This window comes from Mesoplodon bidens, assembly GCF_964165515.1.
Source record: "Mesoplodon bidens genome assembly, chromosome: 2".
Classification (NCBI taxonomy): domain Eukaryota; kingdom Metazoa; phylum Chordata; class Mammalia; order Artiodactyla; family Ziphiidae; genus Mesoplodon; species Mesoplodon bidens.
In genome coordinates this window covers 118493257-118518293 of record NC_138177.1, presented here as the reverse complement: position 1 = coordinate 118518293, position 25037 = coordinate 118493257, and the positions used below count along the sequence as shown (strand labels likewise).

Below are 25037 nucleotides of genomic sequence, written 5' to 3'. Positions count from 1 at the left end.
TTGTGATTCTGGTGCTCTCGCAAGAGGGAGTGAGTGCACATCCTTCTACTCCACCATCTTCATTTCTTTTCCCCCTTGCTCTTTACTTTAAAGTAACTTAAGAATAAACTGGCTTACCTAAACTTTTAATAGAAAAACATCTGTGTTGTTTACACTTTATTTTACATTTTGATGTAAATACCTCCCAGTGGAATGCATGCCTCTTATTGGAGCAGCTTAGCATTTTGATAACTACTGAGGCAATGCAGGGAGAGCATGTGCTACATCAGTCTGTGGCCTCAGATCTCTACGTTTTATCATTTTCATAATCTCTTTAAGCCTCGATTTTTTGACCTAAGAAATGGCAGTAATAATTTTGGGAGGTAACAGCTTTATTGAGATACAATTCACAAGCTATATAATTCATGTATTTAAAGTACACAATTGAGTAAGTTTTAGTATATTCACAGATTTGCACAACTAGTACCACAATCTAAGTTTAGAACATCTCACTACCCCATACCCTTTAGAAGTCCCATACCCTTTAAGGAGTCCCCTCCATTTCCTCCCAGCCCTTTGTGCCCTGGGCCGTCACTAACCTACTTTCTCAATAGGTTTTCCTATTCTGGAGGTTCATGTAAACAGAATCATACAAGAACATAATCTTTTATGACTGGCTTCTTAACACGTTTTCAAGGTTTACCCATGTTGTAGCATGTATCAGTACTTCATTCCCTTTTATGGCCAAATAGTATTCCATTATATGAATATACTACATTTTATTCATCCATTCATCAGTTGATAGACATTTGGGTTGCTTTCATTTTTTAGCTATTATGCATAATGCTACTATGCACATTCATGTACAAATTTTTACTTCAATGTATGTTCTAATTTCTCTTGGTTATTGTCTAAGCGTAGAATTGCTGGGCCATGTGGTACTCTATGTTTAACATTCTGAGGAACTGAATCTGCAATGTTTGGATGTGCATGGAATAGATGTTCTAAATTAGCATCTAGAACAATACTCTGAGTTCTAGACGCCTTGGTTGGTTTAGTTCTGACTTGCAGAAGAGTCCTGTCAAACACTCTTGGGTGGGTGATAAGAACAAAGATACAAGGGCAAGTATATGCCCTATTGTATTGTGTAAATTTAAAAGGAGGCCTTGAGTTATTGCTGGGGACTCTGCAGGTTTTAGCAGTTAATGGAAACGGTAATTGGGTATATGAATTACCTAAAAGAATTCATTTACTTAGGTAATGTCATTGGTTTTAATTGTCAAAGTGCTAGACTTTGGTCAGGTTTAATGTTGTCACTTGATAAGCACTGTTTCCATCCATAATTAATGAAGTACACTGGTCATATATTGTCTCAGATGGACTGAGCAGTAATCCTAAATGTCTGAAATAAAATATCACATATACCCAATCACTGTAGTTAAATACGACTTCGGTGCTTTCTGCCTGTGTCCCACTCCTAAGAGCTGGCTCTTTTCTTATAGGTCCCTTTTATGTGTTCCTCAATGACTTCCCCTCCCCCTGCCTTGCTGGGCACTTTTCACTGTTTCATTTCCTAATACTTTGAAAAAATCTGTAACTAACCATTTATCAATAGATGGTCCACTTAGCTCCTGATTTCAACATACAACCTTTTAAGATAACTGAAGCCTGCTACATTCTATGGTGTTCACATGCTCCACAGGAAAAGTTTTCTTGCAAGATTGCTAGTATAGGGCATTTCTGCTGCAGCCCTCTCTCTCTGCTCAGTCATCAAAGGCCTCTTTGGGTAGTCTGTTGCCTTTAGATTTTTCAGGTGACATAAACTACAGGGCACAGAGGTCAAACTGTCTGAATTTCTTAAAATTCTTTCACTTGGCTCAAGGTGGTGATAGGACAGAATAAGCAAGTACACTTCTCTCTCCACTCTTGGGGAAGGAGAAGGAAAAATGCACAGAACTCCAGAAAATTGTCTCCTGGGTATTTCCATTCTCCAATCTTTTTTGATTAATTCTGCCACATCATTCCGTGGAGGCACATGAGGGCTAAGAGTTGCTAAATGGGCTGCCCTTTCTCCTAGCATGCCCTGTGTGGATGATTTAGCATTCTTTTTTAGAATGCTCAGGGCACTTGGCATCTATTTTGCTCAGCTTTGGAGCTTCTGCCAAAAGACATGGAAAAGTCCCACTTAATATGCCATATATCTTAGAAATATGTGCCAGGGTATGTTCTAAGTTCTTAACCATTTTTTGTGTGTGTGTGTGGTACACGGGCCTCTCACTGTTGTGGCCTCTCCCGTTGCAGAGCACAGGCTCCAGACGCGCAGGCTCAGTGGCCATGGCTCACGGGCCCAGCCGCTCCACAGCATGTGGGATCCTCCCGGACTGGGGCACGAACCCGTGTCCCCTGCATCGGCAGGTGGACTCTCAACCACTGCGCCACCAGGGAAGCCCTCTTAACCATTTTTTGATGTCATGGTTGGATTCCATTGACATTCTGGTAAATCCTATGGACCCCTTTCTCAAAGTAATGTTTCTATGCATATAAAACAAAATATGTAGGATTACCAAGGAAACCAATTATATGGAAATAAGAGTTTTATCCTTGGATTCCACAGAGGTACAAATAACCCAAGTTAAAAACTTATATAAGAATCTTAGGTGAGGAGGGATAAATGGGAGATTGGGATCAACATACACACCACTAAATAAAATAGATAACTATGGGACTTTCCTGGTGACACAGTTGTTAAGAATCTGCCTGCCAATGCAGGGGACATGGGTTCGAGCCCTGGTCCAGGAAGATCCCACATGCCATGGAGCAACTAAACCTGTGCGCCACAACTACTGAGCCTGTGTTCTAGAGTCCGCGAGCCACGAACCACAACTACTGAGCCTGTGTACCACAACTACTTAAGCCTGTGTGCCTAGAGCCCATGCTCCACAACAAGAGAAGCCACTACAATGAGAAGCCCGCGCACCGCAACAAAGAGTAGCCCCCGCTCGCTGCAACTAGAGAAAGCCCACACACAGCAAGGAAGACCCAACGCAGCCATAAATAAATAAATAAATTTATTTTAAAAAAGAGGATATATGTATATGTATAACTGACTCACTTTGCTGTACAGCAGAAAGTAACACAACATTGTAAATCAACTATAATCCAATAAAAATTTTTTAATCCTAAAAAAATACCTATATAGGATTCTTAGTGCTTTACAAGTATTATTACATTTCTCTTCTCAACATCCCAATGAGGAAACTGAGGCATAATGAGGGTTAGTACCTTGACTAAGATCATGCACCTAGTAAGTGGCAGAGAAAGAATTCAAACTGTGGCAATCTGACTCCACAGTATTGTTCAATACTATGCAGACAGGATACCCAAATTCACTAATGGTTGATGTAGCAAGTACCTCAGTATTTGAACAATAGCAACAACTAATATTATTTCATGAATTCCACTTCCTGGTTTGGTGAGCACTACATGATGACTTTGGTTATCTGGGGGAGGATCAGACCTTTGGAATTAATCCAAGTGCCATTTTTTTTTCCTGGGCCAGGATAGCAGAAGCTATCAAAGATATCAATGTTCAAATATAAGACTGCGTCCATCTGTTGCTAACATCCACATGGACCACCCTGTCCTATGGTTTAAGCTACTATTTGTTCAGTTTTCTTTTGCTTCTAGCTAACAGCATCCTACCTGATATATTCAATAATGACTAAGACTGAATATTCTGGTAACCCAGGAGAAGGGAGACTTGGAGCAAATTACACTGATTTAGCAAAATAAATAAAATCTGATAGTTCTTATTCTCCTGTTAAAGAGTAAAATCCATACCCAGTGTGTAATAATATCTTTCTCCTAATGGTTATTGTGGAATTAAAGGAGATAGTGTTCATAGGAAAGTTGCTTTAAGTGGTAGTCATCGTTATTACTGTTCTTCCCATGAGGCTGAATGTTTGGAAGTTGTGGGAAATAGGGAGGAGGCACAGACAGGAGATGGAGGAATAAACAAACATAGCCTTACAAATTCCAGGTTCTTCAAGTGTCAAGAGCACTGTTCACAAGTGCGCAATACTCTCACACACAACTCAGTCTGTGCATTTTTAGTTATTATTCATCCGGTAACGTCAGACACTGGCATTACCATTCTCCCTATTTTCCATTTCACTAAATGGGAATTTTGAACACTACCAGAAAAGACTGTTCATTCTTGATTCTTAGATAGGAATAGTAGCATGTGCTCTCATGTTTTAGCAATCCTTACAAAATTATTTTGGCTTTTCACCACAAATATGCTCAGAAATTGGAATTTGAAAATCTGCAGTTCTGACGGAATGTTTTGGCTCAGGACTGCACATAGAAACAGCATGTTGTTTTCTGTTGTTCTCCCTCCCACCCCATTAGTTTACTGCGTATTAGACAGAAATTTGGAGCTGTGAATACATTGCCTAACCCCTCAGAGTTGACCATATTCACATATTATTTGGTAGCCTAATTCAGTAGGAAACGTGGAGAAAAGCTAAAGAGGAATTGAAATCAGTAATAACTTCATCATTAATACAGGATTGGAATACCTCAACATTAATTTGTTTGGGGGCTGAGCGTCTATAGTAGTTCTTAATCTGGGACCTGTGGATTGGTTTTGGGCATCTAACCTCATATATAATATATATATATATATATATATATATATATATATATATATATATATACACACACACACACACACACACACACACACACACACACACGCACTATTTTTTCTTTTAATAGTATGTGAGTGTATTTTTTTAACACTGTATTTAAATGACATATGGAGAAAAGGCCCCATAGTTTTCACCAGATTCATAGTATGGTCCTAGAGCCCTCAGATGGTTACGAACTAGGATGCTAGCTCTTGATAGCACTGTAAGAGGATGCAATTCTTCCATTCTATATTTTACATCTATCTGGCAGGGTGAGAGCCTCTACCCTAAACAAAAATGGCGGGAACTGCTTCACACGTATCCCCTCACGCTGAAAGGCTAGGAGGGCCCCGCGACTTTCTCTCCACCTTCCCACTCCTGACCCCGGAAGGACTCCGCCCCTGGGGTCAGCCTGCGGCTTGCTGCGGCGGGGAGGTAGGCGTGGGCAGGCTACACTTACCCTGGAGCGCCAGGTACGCGGGTGGGGCAGGCGGGCGGAGGGTCGGGTGGGGTAGCAGTGGCCACGGGGTAGAGGCTGCTGGGCGGGCAAGAGTGACAGCCTGCGACCTCTGGACTCCGAGTGCGGGTGGAAGAACAGAAAGCCGGAGGGAGGCCCGCCCGGGACCGCTGAATCAGGGTGGGCTGGCGGCCGCTTGGAGCCGGAGCGAGGGTCGGTCGGGGCGGCTGAGCCGAGAGGGAGCCCCTTTCCTGGTCCTCTTGGTAAAGAAAAAGGAAGCCCGCAGAGGAGAGCGCGGAGGGGATGAGGGAGGCCTGAGGGAGGGGCAACTAGTGTGGTACAAATTCCTGCAAGAATGTCAGTGGTTTGAGCGGGGAGTGGTTTTTGGATGAGGAAGATTACGCTTTCCTTGAAGATGCTTTCCGAGAATAATTTAGCATCGGGAGGTTTGTGGCGTTAGAGGCCTTCTGTAAATAAAGTTGTTCAACTTTTATTTTCTGGAGGGAGGACTCCAAAAAGGTCTTGCTCGTGCACAGACCTTTATTATTATTTTATCATTATTGCAAGTAAGCATTTTTGCTGTGTTTCAAGTATCTTCTCAGAGCTCGGTTGTATAGATTATCAAAATTTTGTGGATATTTCAGACTTTCATTCTTGCTTGGATTATAAAATCCAATTTTAGGGTGTTTAAGAAACAAATTCTATTTATGACACTTATTTTTAACTCTCTCGTGGTTAGAATGGAGAGAAGCGAGTAATATTACAGAGTATAATATTTTTGGTGATGTTTTAGACCCCCCTCTCGAAATTCGAATAATCATGAAACTGCCTTCATGTTTTTTTAAATTAATATTTATGAAAGCAACTGAAATGACCAGTTTTTAAAAGCTATTCAATTATTAATGATTAAGTTTGGAATCACTTCCTCAGTGATTTTAAATGAAAGGGAATGAGGTGGTTAGAATGCAAAAACAGACATTTGTCAGAATTCTTTTAAGAAAACCTCTGCAGCAAATTGAAGTGCTTGCTTTGTTTTCTTTCTCCTCTGCTTAAAAATCTGAAACTTTGTTATGGAGAAAATCACTTTGGGTGAATTACTCTCAGTACCTTTTTTTAATAAAAATTTTTAATTCAATAGCACAGATAACTTTAATGATCCAGAATCTATTTCGTTACCAAAAATGTTTCTCTAAAAGAAGTTGTCAGGTTTTTGTGGGGTGGGGGGATAAATGTGCTTCCCCTCCTTTTTTTTGTGTAACATTTCAAAAAAGTAGTACATGTAGGCACTTAAACAATCAAATATTACAGAAGCACTTATAATGAAAAACAGTGGTTCCCTGCCCAGCCTCCCTACATCCCTAGTCTCATTCCTCAGAAGACTATTTTTCACTTGTTTAACTGTTTCTTCATGATTTCTTTTGTATTTCTGAATAATATGTCTCTATCACAGTTTGTTGGTTAGAATAAATGTACTTCAATTAGAACTAATTACACTGAGCTGAAATATTCTAATTAGAATATGAGTGAGGAGGAATTAAGTTTATACTCCTTGAGTGTCCCTAATAGGGAAAAGGTAAACGGTCAGTAGCAGTAACCCACCTTAAGAAGTATTACTGTGCTTGATGTGAAAGGAAACTACTACTTAATCAGTAGTTTTGATAGTTGTCCGAAAGAAAAAAAAATGGGGCTTATTAACGGAAGGGATTAGTCTACTAGAGTTTAGAAAAAGAGAGCAGAGATATATGCAGAAATAAAGGACTTAAAGTATAGCAAATAAGTTTTTATAGAGGGATTGTTGTTAGTTTCTGTTTTCTCTTTGGTAGTTTGTACAGCACTCTGCAAGGAAAGAAGTATTGAATTCGGTAGGCCTAAACATTCTGGCTAGTGGGGAAGCCTACTCTTGTACAACAGAAACAGTTCTCAGGCTCTTTCCCAGCCTGCATGAAATATTCCTCAGGGTCCATTAATTTTGTGCTCACCACACAGCCTTTTATACTTAATTCAACTCCCTGCAATGTCTTATTTCAGAAAGGGTATGTTTCGATAGCATATAAAGGTATTCTTTCACTAGATAGTGTATTTCCTTATTATAAATGAGCAAATTTGTAAACTAATTTATATCAGTACTCTGTGAATTTGTTTAGTGTGTATCCAGCTGGGTACACTGATAAAATTGAGTTTCTGGCTCTACAAAGCATAGACCCAGACCCTGAACCATCATGTTTCTGTCAGTGTTCTGCTACCTTTAAGGGCCTTGCTCAGTGATGACTGCCTTCTCTGCGGACAACTGATGTTTCTTTCTTTGGTTTCAATAGAAATAGGCATTCAAACAATATTAAAATTTCATAACATGTATGTCATTTCTTTCAAGAGCTTTAAAATGGGATAGTAGGATCAACTATATTACAATATAAAATAAAAAATTTTCTAAAACGGGACAGTAGGAGAATAAATGCATGAGTTCTGAAGTTCAGTGAGCCCTGAGGTTCATTTCTAGCCCCTAGAGTCAAGATTCCAATCAGATTTCTTTCAGTACCTGCCCCCACCCAATGCTGTTATTGGAAGGAAATAAGTGGGAAGAAAAATATTTTAAATTACTATTTAACAGCTGAAACATTTATTTAACCAGAAAAGAGAGAATCTAGAACCTGCAGTTTTCTAAGGAAAATTTACTACTTGAACTCAAAATTGAAATCTAACTCATTTTCTTTGGTGATTAATAAACTTTTAGCTCAAGTAAATTTGGCTCAGAATGTTATTTTCTTCAGGTTAGTGTGCAAAAAGGAAAGCTGTTTAATTAAGTGCAAAAAAGAAAGCGGTTTAAAAAGAGTTAAATTTTCAATTTGTATCTTTCATTTGTAGAATAACCAGAAATCTTTGTGGCTAATATATTTTTTGTTTCATTTACTGAAGATTAGAAGAGGAGTCATGTCAGAAGAAACAGTAGGTGAATCACAGTTTTCCCTGAGGACAGCAGCACTAAGAGTGTTTGATCTTCCTCTGTCTTGGTACTATTCTCTCTGCCAGGTAAAAAAAAAAAAAAAAGAAATACGAAGTTGAATAATAAGTCTATTGCTCAGAGCGTATTGTGTTTACAGTATTTAAATTTCATTTGGGGTTTTAAATGCTTCAAAGTGTTTATTAAAGTAGTTTAAAACTTACTTGGTTTTTATTTATGTCACTTTTTTTGTTGTTATCATATTCATAACTCTTAAAAGGAGATCGCATTACTTTAAAGAAATCTTCCTACCTTAAGTGAATTTACAGTCTATTACAGTTATTTTCAGAGTTATGTTATTCAAATAGGCTTGTTCTCACTATTACAGTCCTTTAATTTTAACTTTATTTTATTGTGGTAAAATATATGTAACATAAAATTTACCATTTTAGGGCTTCCCTGGTGGCGCAGTGGTTGAGAGTCTGCCTGCCGATGCAGGGGACACGGGTTCGTGCCCCGGTCTGGGAAGATCACACATGCCGCGGAGCGGCTAGGCTTGTGAGCCATGGCTGCTGAGCCTGCACGTCTGGAGCCTGTGCTCTGCAACGGGAGAGGCCACAACAGTGAGAGGCCCGCGTACCACAAAAAAAAGAAAAAATAATAATTTACCATTTTAACCATTTTTAAATGTGCAGTTCAGTAGCATTAGGTACATTGACACTATTGTGCAACCAATCTTGAGAACTCTTTTCATCTTGCAAAACTGGAACTCTGGAGCCACTAAACAGCAATTCTTTATTCCCGCTCCCACAAGCTACTGGCAACCACCATTCTCTATTCTGTCTCTATGGATTTGATTTGACTACTCTAGGTACCTCATAAGTGGAGTTACATAGTATTTGCCTTTTTGTGACTGGCTTACTTCACTTAGCAAAATGTTTTCAAGGTTCATCCATGTTGTAGCATGTGTCAGAATTCCCTCTTTTTCCCCAAGTTGGATAACATTTGATTTTATGAATATACCACATTTTGTTTATTCATTCATTCATTGCTGGAACTTGGGTTGCTTCTACCTTTTGGCTTTTGTGAATAATGCTGCTGTGAACATGACTGTACAAGTATCTATTCAGGTTCCTGCTTTCAGTTATTTTGGGTATATACCCAGAAGTGAAATTTCTGCATCATATGGTAATTCTGTTTTTGATTTTTTGAGGAATTGCCATACCGTTTACGATAGTGCTTGCACCATTTTTTATTTCTACCAGCACTGCACAAGGGTTCCAATTTCTTTACATCCTTGCCAACACTTGTTTTCTGTTTTTTTAATAGTAGCCACTCTCATGGTAGTGAGTTGGTATCTCATCGTGGTTTTGATTTGCATTTGCTTAATTAGTCATGATGAGCATCTTTTCACGTGCTTACTATCCATTCTTGTATCTTATATAGAAATGTAGAAGCTGCACGGCCTGCAGGATCCTAGTTCCCCGACCAGGGATTGAACTCAGGCCCCAGCAGTGAAAGCACTGAGTCCTAAGCACTGGACCGCCAGGGAATTCCCAATCCTTTTATATTTATATATATATATATATATATATATATATATATATATATATATATATATATATATATATATTTTTTTTTTTTTTTTTTTTTTTTTTTTTTTTGCCGTACGTAGGCCTCTCACTGCTGTGGCCTCTCCCACCGCGGAGCACAGGCTCCAGATGCGCAGGCTCAGTGACCATGGCTCACGGGCCCAGCCACTCCGTGGCATATGGGATCCTCCCGGACCGGGGCACGAACCCATGTCCCCTGCATCGGCAGGCGGACTCTCAACCACTGCGCCACCCGGGAAGCCCATTTTTTAATATATTTTTAAAATAAATTTTATTTATTTATTTTTTTGGCTGTGTTGGGTCTTTGTTGCTGCACATGGGCGTTCTCTAGTTGCTGCGAGCAGGGGCTACTCTTCGATGCAGTGCGTGGGCTTCTCATTGTAGTGGCTTCTCTTGTTGCGGAGCATGGGCTCTAGGCGCATGGGCTTTAGTAGTTGTGGCACGCGGGCTCAGTAGTTGTGCCTTGCGGGCTCCAGAGTGCAGGCTCAGTAGTTGTGGCGCATGGGCTTAGTTGCTCTGCGGCATGTGGGATCTTCCCGGATCAGGGCTCGAACTCACGTACCCTGCATTGGCAGGTGGATTCTTAACCACTGTGCCACCAGGGAAGTCCCTCCTGTTATTTTTTTTTTTTTTTTTTTTTTTTGCGGTACGCGGGCCTCTCACCGCTGTGGCCTCTCCCGTTGCGGAGCACAGGCTCCGGACGCGCAGGCCCAGCGGCCATGGCCCACGGGCCCAGCCGCTCCGCGGCACGCGGGATCCTCCCGGACCGGGGCACGAACCCCTATCCCCTGCATCGGCAGGCGGACTCCCAACCACTACGCCACCAGGGAAGCCCCCCTCCTGTTATTTTTAATATCTGCTTCTAATGCAGTTTACACTCCATTGTAGTAAATAAAAAGATACGTATGGAAAGTAGCATTTATTTCACTAAACTTAAACACTGAATTTCATCAAATCTAGCATGATCATTTTTCACATTTCAACATTTCTAAAACTTGCTTGCATCTTAAAAGGAATAGTACCTTAGATTGATAAAATATAGTATAATTTTATTTTATTTTTCTCTCTCTTTTTCTTTTTTTCACCATGCCGCACAGCATGTGGGATCTTAGTTTCCCAACCAGTTCCCCCACTTTAGTTCCCCCATCTTAGATCCCTGCAGATTGGATCCACGCCCCGGTCTGTGGAAGTGTGGAGTCTTAACCACTGGACTGCTGGGGAAGTCCCCTAGTGTAATTTTATATAGGCGAGGATGTTACACAGATGAGATGTATGAGAATAATACTAGTTAGTATTCACTATGTTTAAGACATTAGTTAGGTCATTTTTACATATAATGTCTCTAATCCTTAAAATAACCCTGGAATTTCTGTATCATCTCCATTTTACAAATCTGGCAGCTTTTTAACAGCTTAATTAACTTGTCTAAAATTGGGTATATAATATGGGATTTGAACTTGCATTTCTTTGATCCCGAAATCCATTTTCTCTCTCTTTCTTTCTTTTCCTTTTTAGGATTACATGATTAAAAGAAAATTTGAAAAATACAGAAAAAAATTAAAGAGAAAATAAAAATTGCCAACAACCCCTCTGTAAAAGTTTATTGGCTGTACTTCAGGTCTTTTATGTCTGCATATATCTCTCTGCTTCCCAGTCCCTCACTCCCCACCCTCACCACTCTGTCCCCCTCATTTGAGATTATAAAGTTGTATATTTTGAGCATTTTCTCTGTCATTAAAAGTGCTTTATAAGTATAGGTGTACTATAGTTTATTGAATATTTCTCTATTTTTGAGTTTTTGGGTTGTTTCAGCAGTTCATTATTTATATTTAAATCTTTGTCCAATTTTTAGATTTTTATTAAGGTAGATTCCTAGAGATGAAAATATTGAGTCTAAGTGTTTGGTATTTATTCTTTTATTCGTTTATGTTATCACGCCATTTGGATGACATTTAAAAAGACCAGCAACAGTACCCACTGTGTGTAAAACAGTGTGTTAGAGATTTTATATTGGTTACATTTACAAACTCTTTAATCCTTACAATGATTCTAAAGTAATATTATTCTTTAAAATTTATTATTTGAATAGCTAATACATTTACATGGTTCAAAAACCAAAACTACACACACACACACACACACGTACATACATGGAGATGTTTTCTCTCAATGCCTACCCACTTCTATAGGTAACCGTCTAGATTACATGGATATCTTTCAAGGTTTCTTTATTCAGATATCAGCAAAAGCAATTATATTTTCCTTCCTTCCTTCCTTCCTTCCTCCCTCCCTCCCTCCCTCCCTTCCTCCCTTCCTTCTTTTCTTCGGCTGTGTTGGGTCTTAGTTGTCACGTGTGGGCTTCTCTCTAGTTGTGGCATGTGGGCTCCAGAGCATGCGGGCTCAGCAGTTCTGACGCACAGGCTTAGTTGCCCCACGGCATGTGGGATCTTAGGTCCCCAACCAGGGATCAAACCCGGGTCCCCTGCATTGGAAGGCGGATTCTTAACCACTGGACCACCAGGGAAGTCCTATATTCTGTTGGTTTTTTAAAAAAATATTTATTTATTTATGGCTGCGTTGGGTCTTCATTGCTATGCGCAGACATTCTCCAGTTGCAGCAAGCAGGGGCTACTCTTCATTGTGCATGGGCTTCTCATTGTGGTGGCTTCTCTTGTTGCAGAGCACAGGCCCTAGGAGCGCGGGCTCAGTAGTTGTGGCTCATGGGCTCTAGAGTGCAGGCTCTGTAGTTGTGGCACATGGGCTTAGTTGCTCTGCAGCATGTGGAATCTTCCTGCACCAGGGCTCGAACCCACGTCCCCTGCGTTGGCAGGCGGATTCTTAACCACTGCGCCACCAGGGAAGTCGCAATTATATATTCTTATTTTCTCTTTCTTATAGAAGGTAGGATACTACTTATGTTCTTGCTTTTTTTATACTTAAAACATTTCCTGGAGTTTTTTCCATATTAATATATGTAGTTTTTTGTTTTTGTTTTTGTTTTTGTTTTTATTCCTGCAGCTACATGATGTTTCTGTATATGGACATTTGGGTTGTTTCTGATCTTGTTCATTACAAACAATGCTATAACGAATAAGCTTGATATACTTCAATTCACATAGGTACAGGTATAGGATAAATTTTTAGACTTTGGATTTCTGAGTCAAAGAGTAAATGTATTTAAATTTTGATAGATGTTGCTAAATTTCCTTCCATAAGGATAGTATTGTTTTGCACTCCCCAAAGCTTTGGGGTTTTTGCCAGTTATTTTTGTGTGTTTTGCCCACACTGATTCTACTATACAACCTGCTTTTCAATCCCAAGAATAATTTCTGAGGCCAGGACTATTGTCCACATTGTTCCATGGAATATTTTTTTTAAATAATATAAAGAATCATTGCAAGTAAACTTAAGGATACATCCTCTACTCTCAGTCATGGTATTGAGTATCCAAAACTCATTCCATGTTATGAAATGCACTAAGGTGGGTCAGCAACCTACCGGCTATGGGCCAAATCCAGGCCGCTGCCTGTTTTTACAAGTGAAGTTTTATTGGAACACAGCCATGCTCATTTGTTAATGTATTATCTGTGACTGTTTTTGTGCTACAACAGCAGTGTTCATTGGTTACAATAGAGACCGTATGTTCCACAAGCCTAAAATAATTTACCTGTCCTTTACCAAAAAAGTTTGTTGGCCCTGTACTAAGAGAGTAGGCTGTAGTTTGGATAGCATCAAAGGGCCAAGAAAAGACCAAGGAAAAGCTCAGAGTTCTTGTTCAGACAGTTCTATAGCTTTAAATAGTTTTGTTGATTCTCCCAATTCAGAGTGTTATGTGGAAAAGACTAAGAATTAACTAAGCACTTAAAAAATAAAAATCTGTCTAAATGTAGTGTGGTATCTTGAGTTGGCCTTAGAATAGAAAAAGAACATTAGTGGAAAAACTGGTAAAATCGGAATAAAGATTATAGTTTAGTTAATATTGTAATGTTAATTTCTCAGTTTTGACAAGAGTACTACGGTTATGTAAGATGTTACTATCAGAGAAAAACTGAGTGATATGGGAACTTTCTCTACTATCTTTGCAACTTTTCTGTAAATTTAAAATTATTTCAGAGACCCTTGAGATGCGAGTAGGAGCAGTGTACAGGGTAGTTGTCTCCGAGGGGTGGCAAGGGAAAAGGATTAACCATGTTGTCTTTGATCAGAAAGGTGATAAGCACCGCGAAAGCCCCAGTGGCCATTGGTCCCTACAGTCAGGCTGTGTTAGTCGACAGGACCATTTACATTTCAGGACAGCTAGGCATGGATCCTGCAAGTGGACAGCTTGTGCCAGGAGGGGTGGCAGAAGAGGCTAAACAAGCTCTTCCAAATGTGGGTGAAATTCTGAAAGCAGCAGGCTGTGACTTCACGAATGTGGTAAAAACACCTGTTTTGCTGTCTGACATAAATGACTTCAGTACTGTCAATGACATCTACAAGCAATATTTCCAGAGTCGTTTTCCTGCAAGAGCTGCTTACCAGGTTGCTGCTTTGCCCAAAGGAGGCCGTGTTGAGATTGAAGCAGTAGCTGTCCAAGGACCTTGTGACAGCATCACTCTAAGTGGGCCCAGTGTTACTTAGTCTGGAATTTTAATAATGTTTTTAAATTAATGTCTTAATTTTTACAGTCTCTGTTGGAAAGTGTAAGGTTGACTGAAATATCTGAAGTTATTATGGAAATACCATATAATAAGGGGAATTGAACATGAGTTAAAGATTAATGATGAATCTAGTTACTGAAGTTATAAATTACACTTCTATAACGCTCACTACTGGATGTGGGAAAAGAGACACATTACATAGTTACATATGTTACTCATTACATGTTACACATTACATAGTTACTCAGAAAAATAAAAGTAAAGGGAAATAACATGTAGGAAAGATGAGTTACTATTCCTGAGAAATAAGAGCACACCTAATTCAGGTAAACTATTAATTTAATGATGTGAAATATTTAGTTTTCATGTCAGATACATGATTCTGCTTTTACTTGAGTAAAATTATTTAAGTTTGAATGTTAGAGGTAAAGGAGAAGAAACTGGACCAAATTTTATATAGATAATATTTTTCTAATGGAAATAAAACATGCAGATTTAAAAAATAAATAAAATAATTTCAAAATAAGGTGTTTAAAAATTTTTTAAATTAAAATAATAAGTGCGTACATTTTTGGAATGTGTATCATGTGTCAGATATAACTTTACGTATGTTATCTCCTTTCACAACAACCCTGTGAGGAAGGTGGTATTATTCTCATTTGTCCAGAGGTCACAGTTAGCATATGACATGTGGTGTGTTCAAGTTATCAGAGAGATTCATTCAAACTATGTTTATTGAGTATCTACTCTGTTTCAGTTGATATAAAGTGGTGAACAAGATCTAGATATAATCCCTGGCATTATTGAGCTTAGAACTTCAGTAACGCTCTTAAGAGTCCCCCTGCCGGAAAAAAAAAAAAAAAATATGTGTTAAGTACTGTGTTAGAGGAATAGATCAACTTAGTTCTAGTTAGAACATGCTGAATAAAGGGAAATAAGTTATTGGAGCAGGAGACTTGTGTGTGACTAAATAGCTATTCTCTGTCTCCAGAGAACATTAGATGATGGGGGAAACTTGACAGGAATGTTAAACAATGGCATCGGGTTATGGAGTGGGGAGGACTGTGAAATCTGAGCACCAGGAACAGTGTCTTATTCCTTTCTTTGTATTCTCAGTGTTTGGCCCATAAGTTGGTACTCAGTTCATGTTGAATGAATAGGACACGTGTCTGGTTTCCATTTTGTCTGGAGGTAGGGAACTGTATCACCTCGAAAAGCCCCTCAGAGTTTGGGATCCAGAGATGCTGTATTTTCAGTGTTCCAGGCAATGATAATAGGAAGTAATTGACTTTCCTCTGGGGAAGAAAGAAGTAACAAAATGAGAAGTGATAGGCAGGAGTAATAGAGACTTTCAAACCTTGTGTCATCTAGATTACTTGTGATAAAAATCTTTTCCTGGGAAATTTACCTTATTTTTGTCATGGAAACGTTTCTTTTTTCATGAGATTATGACTGTAAGTTGTAATGGGTCTTTTATGCAAAAATAATATTTAACATACACACAGAACTTGGATCTTAATAAAAGTGAATTGATTTATATTGTATTTGAATTCATATTAATAAAAGCATGTTATATTTCTGACAGTAGTTTTAATTTTGTATTTATGTCTCCTAATAGTTCTCTAACTTCAGTGCCCTAAGATATAGCAGAACTGACAATTTAAGAACACGTTATCACTTAGTTATGGCTGGGCCTGTGCTAATAGATTATTTTCTTTCTTTCCTTTTCTTTCTCTTTTTTTTTGGCTGCACCACATGGCTTATGGGATCTCAGTTCCCTGAGGAGGGATTGAAACTAGGCCACAGCAGTGAAAGTGCCGCATCCTAACCACTAGTCCACCAGGGAACTCCCAATAGATTATTTTCTTTAGTTGAGGTCTTAATTTTGTTATCTTACATTTGCTTGTTCAGTAAGTACTAATTTTTTTTTTTTTTTTTTTTTTTTGCGGTATGCGGACCTCTCACTGTTGTGGCCTCTCCCGTTGCGGAGCACAGGCTCCGGACGCGCAGGCTCAGCGGCCATGGCTCACGGGCCCAGCCGCTCTGCGGCATGTGGGATCTTCCCGGGCCGGGGCACGAACCTCTGTCCCCTGCATCGGCAGGTGGACTCTCAGCCACTGCGCCACCAGGGAAACCCAGTAAATACTAATTTTTATATTTGATCTAAGAAACATTTTTGGGGGGGTAATGAGGTCAAGGCAGTTCATAAAATATAATGAAAAGTAAGGTGTTCTTAATAATAGTGCTATTTTTTAGAATTTATTATTGGTTTTTTAACATCCAAATTCCAGCAACTGTTTTGTTTTCCCTGAATCTCATTTGGTTGCAGTGAACACTGGAGCTATGGTTCCAGAGGGAAAAACATAGAAATGGAAAGAAACAAATATTTGGCAATTCCTGTATGGAGACATTACTGAAGAGAATAATTCTTAGTTTGCGAAGGGAAAAAATCTGAGGCAACACTGGAATGTTCCAATTTTCCATGATAGTTTTGGAAGAATTTAAATGGATTTGGAAGAAAAGTAGAGTAAGAATAGTTTTAAGTTTTTGTTAGATCACAGTCGCTGAGGCCAAATACTAATGACAAGTGGAAGTAAATCATTTCTGGTATACCAGAAAATGAGCAATTATTTTGGATTTATGTGTAGAACCAAGATGTTATTTTTTTTTATTCATTTAGTTTTAAAAATTTATCTATTTTTTATTTATTTTTGGCTGTATTGGGTCTTTGTTGCTGTGCGCGGGCTTTCTCTAGTTGTGGCGAGCAAGGGCTACTCTTCGTTGTGGCATGCGAGCTTCTCATTGCAGTGGCTCCTCTTGTTGCGGAGCACGGGCTCTAGATGCATGGTCTTCAGTAGTTGTGGCACGCGGGCTTCAATAGTTGTGGCTTGCGGGTTTTAGAGCGCAGGCTCAGTACTTGTGGTGAACGGGCTTAGTCGCTCCATGGCATGTGGGATCTTCCCAGACCAGGGCTTGAACCTGTGTCGCCTGCGTTGGCAGGCGGGTTCTTAAGCACTGCACCACCAGGGAAGTCCCGAAGATGTTATTTTTAAAAAACAGCTTTATGGAGGTAAAATTGACACACATTAAACTATACGTGTTTAAAGAATGCAATTTAAGTTTTAACATATATGTGTATATGCCTGTGAAATCCTTGCCACAGTCAGGGTAATAAACATAGCTATGATCTCTAAAAGTCTATCATTCCCTTTTGTAATCTCTGCCTTTGCATCTTCCTGTCCAGCTCCCCTCCGCCACTTTTACCCAGGCAAGCACTGATCTGCTTTTTGTCACTATATATTAGTTTGCATTTTCTAGAATTTTGTATAAATGGAATCATACAGTATGTACTTCCTTTTGTCTGGCTTTTTTTCACTCAACCTAATTATTTTGAAATATATGCATGTTGTTGCATGTATCAGTAGTCAGTTCTTTTTTTATTACTGAACAGTATTCCATTGTATGGATATACCACAGTTTGTTCAGCTATTCACCTGCGATGGACTTTTGGGTGCCCTGTTTTGTCTTTTTTTTTTTTAATTATAAATAAAGCTGCTAAGAAATTTCTGTACTAGTCTTTGTATGAACATATGGTTTCACTTCCTTGGGTAAATACTTAGGAGAGGAATGACTGAATCAAAAGTAGGTATATGTTTAATTTTTTAAGGAAATGCGAGACTTCTTCCAAAGTGGTTATACGATTGGTATGGCCAGTTTTTTTAATTTTTGCCATTCTAAAATAGGTGTGTGGTGGAATCTCATTGTGGTTTTAATTTGCATTTCCCTAATGACGAGTAGTGTTCAATGTGCTTTCATGTGCTTATTTGCTATCTGTTTATTTTCTTTGTTGATGTGTCTGTTCAAAGCTTTTGCCCATGTTTTTACATTTATTTATTTATTTTTAACATCTTTATTGGAGTATAATTGCTTTACAATGGTGTGTTAGTTTCTGCTTTATAACAAAGTGAATCAGCTATACATATACATATATCTCCATATTTTGCCCATTTTTAAATTGGGTTTTTTGTTTTCTTATTATGTTTGGAGAATTCTTTATATACCCTAGATGCAGTTCCTTTGTTAGATACATGATTGGCAGCTATTTTCTCCTAATTCGTGGATTGTCTTTTCATTCTCTCAACAGTGCCTTTTATTTTTTATTTTTATTATTATTTTTTACTGTTTCTTTTTTTTAGCATCTATTGGAGTATAATTGCTTTACAATGGTGTGTTAGTTTCTGCTTTTTAACAAACTGAGTCAGTTATACATATACATATGTTCCCATATCTCTTCCCTCTTGCGTCTCCCTGCCTCCCACCCTCCCTATGCCACCTCTCTAGGTGGTCACAAAGCACCGAGCTGATCTCGCTGTGCATTGCGGCTGCTTCCTGCTAGCTGTCTATTTTACATTTGGTAGTGTATATATGTCCATGCCACTCTCACTTTGTCACAGCTTACCTTTCCCCCTCCCCATATCCTCAAGTCCATTCTCTGGTAGGTCTGTGTCTTTATTCCTGTCTTACCCCTAGGTTCTTCATGACCTTATTTTTTTTTCCTTAGATTCCATATATATATGTTAGCATATGGTATTTGTTTTTCTCTTTCTGACTTACTTCACTCTGTATGACATCCACTTAGACTCTAGGTCCATCCACCTCACTACAAATAACTCAATTTCGTTTCTTTTTATGGCTGAGTAATATTCCATTGTATATATGTGCCACATCTTCTTTATCCATTCATCTGATAATGGACACTTCGGTTGCTTCCTTGTCCTGGCTATTGTAAATAGAGCTGCAATGAACAATTTGGTACATGACTCTTTTTGAATTATGGTTTTCTCAGGGTATATGCCCAGTAGTGGGATTGCTGGGTCATATGGTAGTTCTATTTGTAGTTTTTTAAGGAACCTCCATACTGTTCTCCATAGTGGCTGTATCAACTTACATTCCCACCAACAGTGTAAAAGGGTTCCCTTTTCTCCACGCCCTCTCCAGCATTTATTGTTTCTACTTTTTTTTTTTTTTTTTTTTTTCGGTACGCGGGCGTCTCACTGTTGTGGCCTCTCCCGTGGCGGAGCACAGGCTCCGGACGCGCAGGCTCAGCGGCCATGGCTCACGGGCCTAGCCGCTCCGCGGCATGTGGGATCTTCCCGGCCCGGGGCACGAACCCGTGTCCCCTGCATCGGCAGGCGGACCCTCAACCACTGCGCCACCAGGGAAGCCCCTGTTTCTACATTTTTTTTTTTTTTTTTTTTTTCTTTTTGCGGTATGCGGGCCTCTCACTGTTGTGGCCTCTCCCGTTGCGGAGCACAGGCTCCGGATGCGCAGGCCCAGCGGCCATGGCTCACGGGCCCAGCCGCTCCGCGGCATATGGGATCCTCCCAGACCGGGGCACGAACCCGTATCCCCTGCATCGGCAGGCGGACTCTCAACCACTGCGCCACCAGGGAGGCCCTGTTTCTACATTTTTTGATGATGGCCATTCTGACTGGTGTGAGATGATATCTCACTGTAGTTTTGATTTGCATTTCTGTAATGATTAATCATGTTGAGCATTCTTTCATGTGTTTGTCGGCAATCTGTATATCTTCTTTGGAGAAATGTCTATTTAGGTCTTCTGCCCATTTTTGGATTGGGTTGTTTGTTTTTTTAATATTGAGCTGCATGAGCTGCTTGTAAATTTTGGAGATTAATCCTTTGTCAGTTGCTTCATTTGCGAATATTTTCTCCCATTCTGAGGGTTGTCTTTTGGTCTTGTTTATGGTTTCCTTTGCTGTGCAAAAGCTTTGAACTTTCATTAGGTCCCACTTGTTTATTTTTGTTTTTATTTCCATTTCTCTAGGAGGTGGGTCAAAAAGGATCTTGCTATGATTTATGTCATAGAGCGTTCTGCCTGTTTTCCTCTAAGAGTTTGATAGTGTCTGGCCTTATATTTAGATCTTTAATCCATTTTGAGCTTATTTTTGTGTATGGTGTTAGAGAGTGTTCTAATCTCATACTTTACATGTAGCTGTCCAGTTTACCCAGCACCACTTATTGAAGAGGCTGTCTTTTCTCCACAGTATATTCTTGCCTCCTTTATCAAAGATAAGGTGACCATATGTGTGTGGGTTTATCGCTGGTCTTTCTATCCTGTTCCATTGATCTATCTTTCTGTTTTTGTGCCAGTACCATACTGTCTTGATTACTGTAGCTTTGTAGTATAGTCTGAAGTCAGGGAGCCTGATTCCTCCAGTTCTGTTTTTCTTTCCCAAGATTGCTTTAGCTATTCGGGGTCTTTTGTGTTTCCATACAAATTGTGAAATTTTTTGTTCTAGTTCTATGAAAAATGCCAGTGGTAGTTTGATAGGGATTGCATTGAATCTGTAGATTGCTTTGGGTAGTAGAGTCATTTTCACAATGTTGATTCTTCCAATCCAAGAACATGGTATATCTCTCCATCTATTTGTATCATCTTTAATTTCTTTCATCAGTGTCTTATAATTTTCTGCATACATGTCTTTTGTCTCCTTAGGTAGGTTTATTCCTAGATATTTTATTCTTTTTGTTGCAGTGGTAAATGGAAGTGTTTTCTTAATTTCATTTTCAGATTTTTCATCATTAGTGTATAGGAATGCCAGAGATTTCTGTGCATTAATTTAGTATCCTGCTACTTCACCAAATTCATTGATTAGCTCTAGTAGTTTTCTGGTAGCATCTTTGGGATTCTCTATGTATATAGTATCATGTCATCTGCCAACAGTGACAGCTTTACTCTTCTTTTCCAATTTAGATTCCTTTTATTTCCTTTTCTTCTCTGATTGCTGTGGCTAAAACTTCCAAAACTATGTTGAATAAGAGTGGTGAGAGTGGGCAACCTTGTCTTGTTCCTGATCTTCGTGGAAATGGTTTCAGTTTTTTACCATTGAGGACGATGTTGGCTGTGGGTTTGTCATATATAACCTTTATTATGTTGAGGAAAGTTCCCTCTATGCCTACTTTCTGCAGGGTTTTTATCATAAATGGGTGTTGAATTTTGTCCAAAGCTTTCTCTGCATCCATTGAGATGATCATATGGTTTTTCTCCTTCAGTTTGTTAATATGGTGTATCACGTTGATTGATTTGCGTATATCGAAGAATCCTTGCATTCCTGGAATAAACCCACTTGATCATGGTGTATGATCCTTTTAATGTGCTGTTGGATTCTGTTTACTACTATTTTGTTGAGGATTTTTGTATCTATGTTCATCAGTGATATTGGCCTGTAGTTTTCTTTCTTTGTGACATCTTTGTCTGGTTTTGGTGGCCTCGTAGAATGAGTTTGAGAATGTTCCTCCCTCTGCTATATTTTGGAAGAGTTTGAGAAGGATAGGTGTTAGCTCTTCTCTAAATGTTTGATAGAATTCGCCTGTGAAGCCAAGCCTTGGTAAATTTAAGAAAATTGAAATTGTATCAAGTATCTTTTCCGACCACAATGCTATGAGACTAGATATCAATTACAGGAAAAGATCTGTAAAAAATACAAACCTGGAGGCTAAACAATACACTACTTAATAACGAAGTGATCACTGAAGAAATCAAAGAGGAAATCAAAAAATACCTAGAAACAAATGACAATGGAGACACGACGACCCAAAACCTATGGGATGCAGGAAAAGCAGTTCTAAGAGGGAAGTTTATAGCAATACAATCCTACCTTAAGAAACAGGAAACATCTCAAATAAACAACCTAACCTTGCACCTAAAGCAATTAGAGAAGGAAGAACAAAAAAACCCCAAAGTTAGCAGAAGGAAAGAAATCATAAAAATCAGATCAGAAATAAATAAAAAAGAAATGAAGGAAACGATAGCAAAGATCCATAAAACTAAAAGCTGGTTCTTTGAGAAGATAAACAAAATTGATAAACCATTAACCAGACTCATCAAGAAAAAAAGGGAGAAGACTCTAATCAATAGAATTAGAAATGAAAAAGGAGAAGTAACAACTGACACTGCAGAAATACAAAAAATTATGAGAGATTACTACAAGCAACTCTATGCCAATAAAATGGACCACCTGGAAGAAATGGACAAATTCTTAGAAATGCACAACCTGCCAAGACTGAACCAGGAAGAAATAGAAAATATGAATAGACCAATCACAAGCACTGAAATTGAGACTGTGATTTAAAATCTTCCAACAAATAACAGTGCCTTTTAAAGAGCATTAGTTTTAAATTCTGAAGTCCAGTTTTTCAACTTTTTAAAAAAACTGGGTCAGGATTTTGGTGTCATCTCAAAGAAATATTTGTCTAATCAAAGATCACAAAGATTTTCTCCTATACTTTTTCTGGAACCTTTACAGTTTTAGGTTTTGTGTTTAAGTCTGTGATCCATTAGTTATTTGTTGTATATGGTGTGAAACATAGATTGGAATTCCATTTTATTGCATATGGATGCTCAGTTTTTTCCAGCACTAGTTTTTTTTTATATATCTTTATTTGAGTATAATTGCTTTACATTGTTGTGTTAGTTTCTGCTGTATAACAAAGTGAATCAGCTATACGTATACGTAATCCCCACATCCCCTCCCTCTTGAGCCTCCCTCCCACCCTGGCACTAGTTGTTGAAAAGACTACTCTTTTTTCACTGGACTGCCTTTTTGTACCTTTGCCAAAAATCAGTCATCTGTATATGTATGGGTCTATTTCTGTACTCTCTCTCTTGTTGCATTGATCTGTTTGTCTCTTTGTGTCAACATGACAGTGTTTTGTTTACTGTAGCTTTATAGTAAGTCTCAAAATCAAGTAAGGTTAGTCTTCCAACTTTGTTTTTCTTTTTCAAAATTGTTTGGACTATTCTTGATCCTTTTCATTTCCATATGAATTTTATTTTTTTGGCTGCACTGTGTGTCTTGTAGGATCTTAGTTCCCTGACCAGGGATTATACCCGCGCCCTCAGCAGTGAAAGCACGGAGTCCTAACCATTGGACAACCAGGGAATTCCCTGTATATGAAATTTAGAAATCAAGTATCAGTTTTTATCAAAAAAAAAATCTTGCTAGGATTGTCACTGGGATTTTATTGAATCTGTAGATCAATTTGGGGACAGTTGACATCTTTGAGTCTTTCAACCTATAAATGTGTTACGTCTTTCCAAATATTTAGGTTTTCTTTCTTGAACCTCAGCAGTGTTTGCTAGTTTTCAGGATACATGTCTTTCACATCTTTTGTCGGATTTATCCTTAAGTATTTCATATTGTATGATGCTACTGTAAATGGTATTTTTGAAATTTCAATTTCCAGTTATTTATTACTAGTATATGAAAATAGACTTTTGTATATTGATATTATATTTTATAGCTTTATTAAACTCAGTTATTAGTTCTGGTAGCTTTTTGTAAGTTTCATAGGGTTTTTCTACACAGATGATCATGTGGTTTTAAATGGTAACGAATAATTGTTTTTATTCTATTATTACATTATAGTTTCAAGTTTATGTTAATTCAATTTTTATTTTTACACATAGTTTTATTATAGAAAATTTTAAGCATATACAAAATCGAATAGTTTAATGAACCCCCATATACCTGACACTCAGCCTCAACAGACAGCAATGCATGGGCAATCTTATTTTTCTTTTTTTCTTTTTTAAAATTTTTATTGGAGTATAGTTGATTTACAATATTGCATTAGTTTCAGGTATACAGCAAAGTGAATCAGTTATACCTATACATATATCCACTCTTCTTTAGATTCTTTTCCATACAAGTCATTACAGAGTATTGAGTAGAGTTTGCACAGCCTATCTTGTTTCCTCTGTTTTCATATCCATTTCCTCCTCCATCCTTACTGGATTCTTTTTTTTTTTTTTTTTTTTGCGTTTACGCGGGCTTCTCACTGCTGTGGCCTCTCCTGTTGCGGAGCACAGGCTCTGGACGCGCAGGCTCAGTGGCCATGGCTTACAGGCCCAGCCGCTCCGTGGCATATGGGATCTTCCTGGACCAGGGCACGAACCCGTGTCCCCTGCATTGGCAGGCAGACTCTCAGCCACTGTGCCACCAGGGAAGCCCCCTCACTGGATTCTTTTGAGGCAAATCGATACACCATATTATTTCATCTGTAACTGTTTCATTTTATATCTCACCTCTTAAAGTAGAACCACCACAATAACATTACATCCTTCCATACAATAGTAATTCCTTAATACTATCAGTATCCAGTCAGTGTTTAATTTCTCCTGTTGTCCTATGAGTATTTTTTGTTTGTTTTTGTTTTGTTTGATGGAATTGAGGTATCTTTTAAATCTCTTAGGTATCTGTCAACTCTTAGATCTCTTTTAATCTGTAGTTTGCCCATACCGTTTTTTTTTGTTTGTTTGTTTTTGCTTTGCTTTTATTTTCTCTGTGGAAGAAACCGTGTTCTTTATTGTGACAGGATAATCCTGATTATATTCTCTCCACTGTATTTTTCTATGAATTGAGTTAGATTGGAGTATCAATTAAATTCAGTTTGTTTGTTGCTAAAGCTAAGTTATAGGAAATACATAATATCTGGTTGACTCTGTGATGTTGGCAGTCTTTGATAATTATTATTGGATCTGCTAATTCAAGAGGTCGTAAAATGGTGACATCATTCTATATTTCCTTCTTAATTTATTAGATAAAATATATCAATGAAGAGAAACTTTCTGTCACTACTTGGGTACCGTGGTGCAGTTTGCATAGAAATGGCAGAATAATTGCTTCTTTCCTTTTT

The 25037-nt window shown here is 38.5% G+C and overlaps 2 protein-coding genes across 9 annotated transcripts in view; both read left to right on the top strand.

The window, feature by feature from the left end:
- The first annotated feature begins 5070 nt into the window (after positions 1 to 5070).
- MIGA1 (mitoguardin 1) overlaps positions 5071 to 25037 on the top strand; it is an 89031-nt gene continuing 69064 nt past the window's right edge. For 3 of the 8 annotated variants that reach the window (XM_081223856.1, XM_081223854.1, XM_081223852.1), the window contains exons 1-2: positions 5071 to 5143; positions 8041 to 8154. In XM_081223856.1, coding sequence (XP_081079982.1) covers positions 8056 to 8154 — 99 coding nt within the window. In that variant the 5' untranslated portion in view covers positions 5071 to 5143; positions 8041 to 8055. Of the gene's footprint in view, positions 5144 to 5163; positions 5391 to 7989; positions 8155 to 25037 lie in introns of those variants that run through there. The other 5 variants (XM_081223858.1, XM_081223857.1, XM_081223855.1 and 2 more) reach the window with 4 other exon arrangements.
- LOC308611879 (2-iminobutanoate/2-iminopropanoate deaminase-like) lies at positions 13813 to 14433 on the top strand. The gene has a single exon (XM_081224001.1). The coding sequence runs from the start codon at positions 13867 to 13869 to the stop codon at positions 14296 to 14298; it is 432 nt and encodes a 143-aa protein (XP_081080127.1). The 5' UTR covers positions 13813 to 13866; the 3' UTR covers positions 14299 to 14433.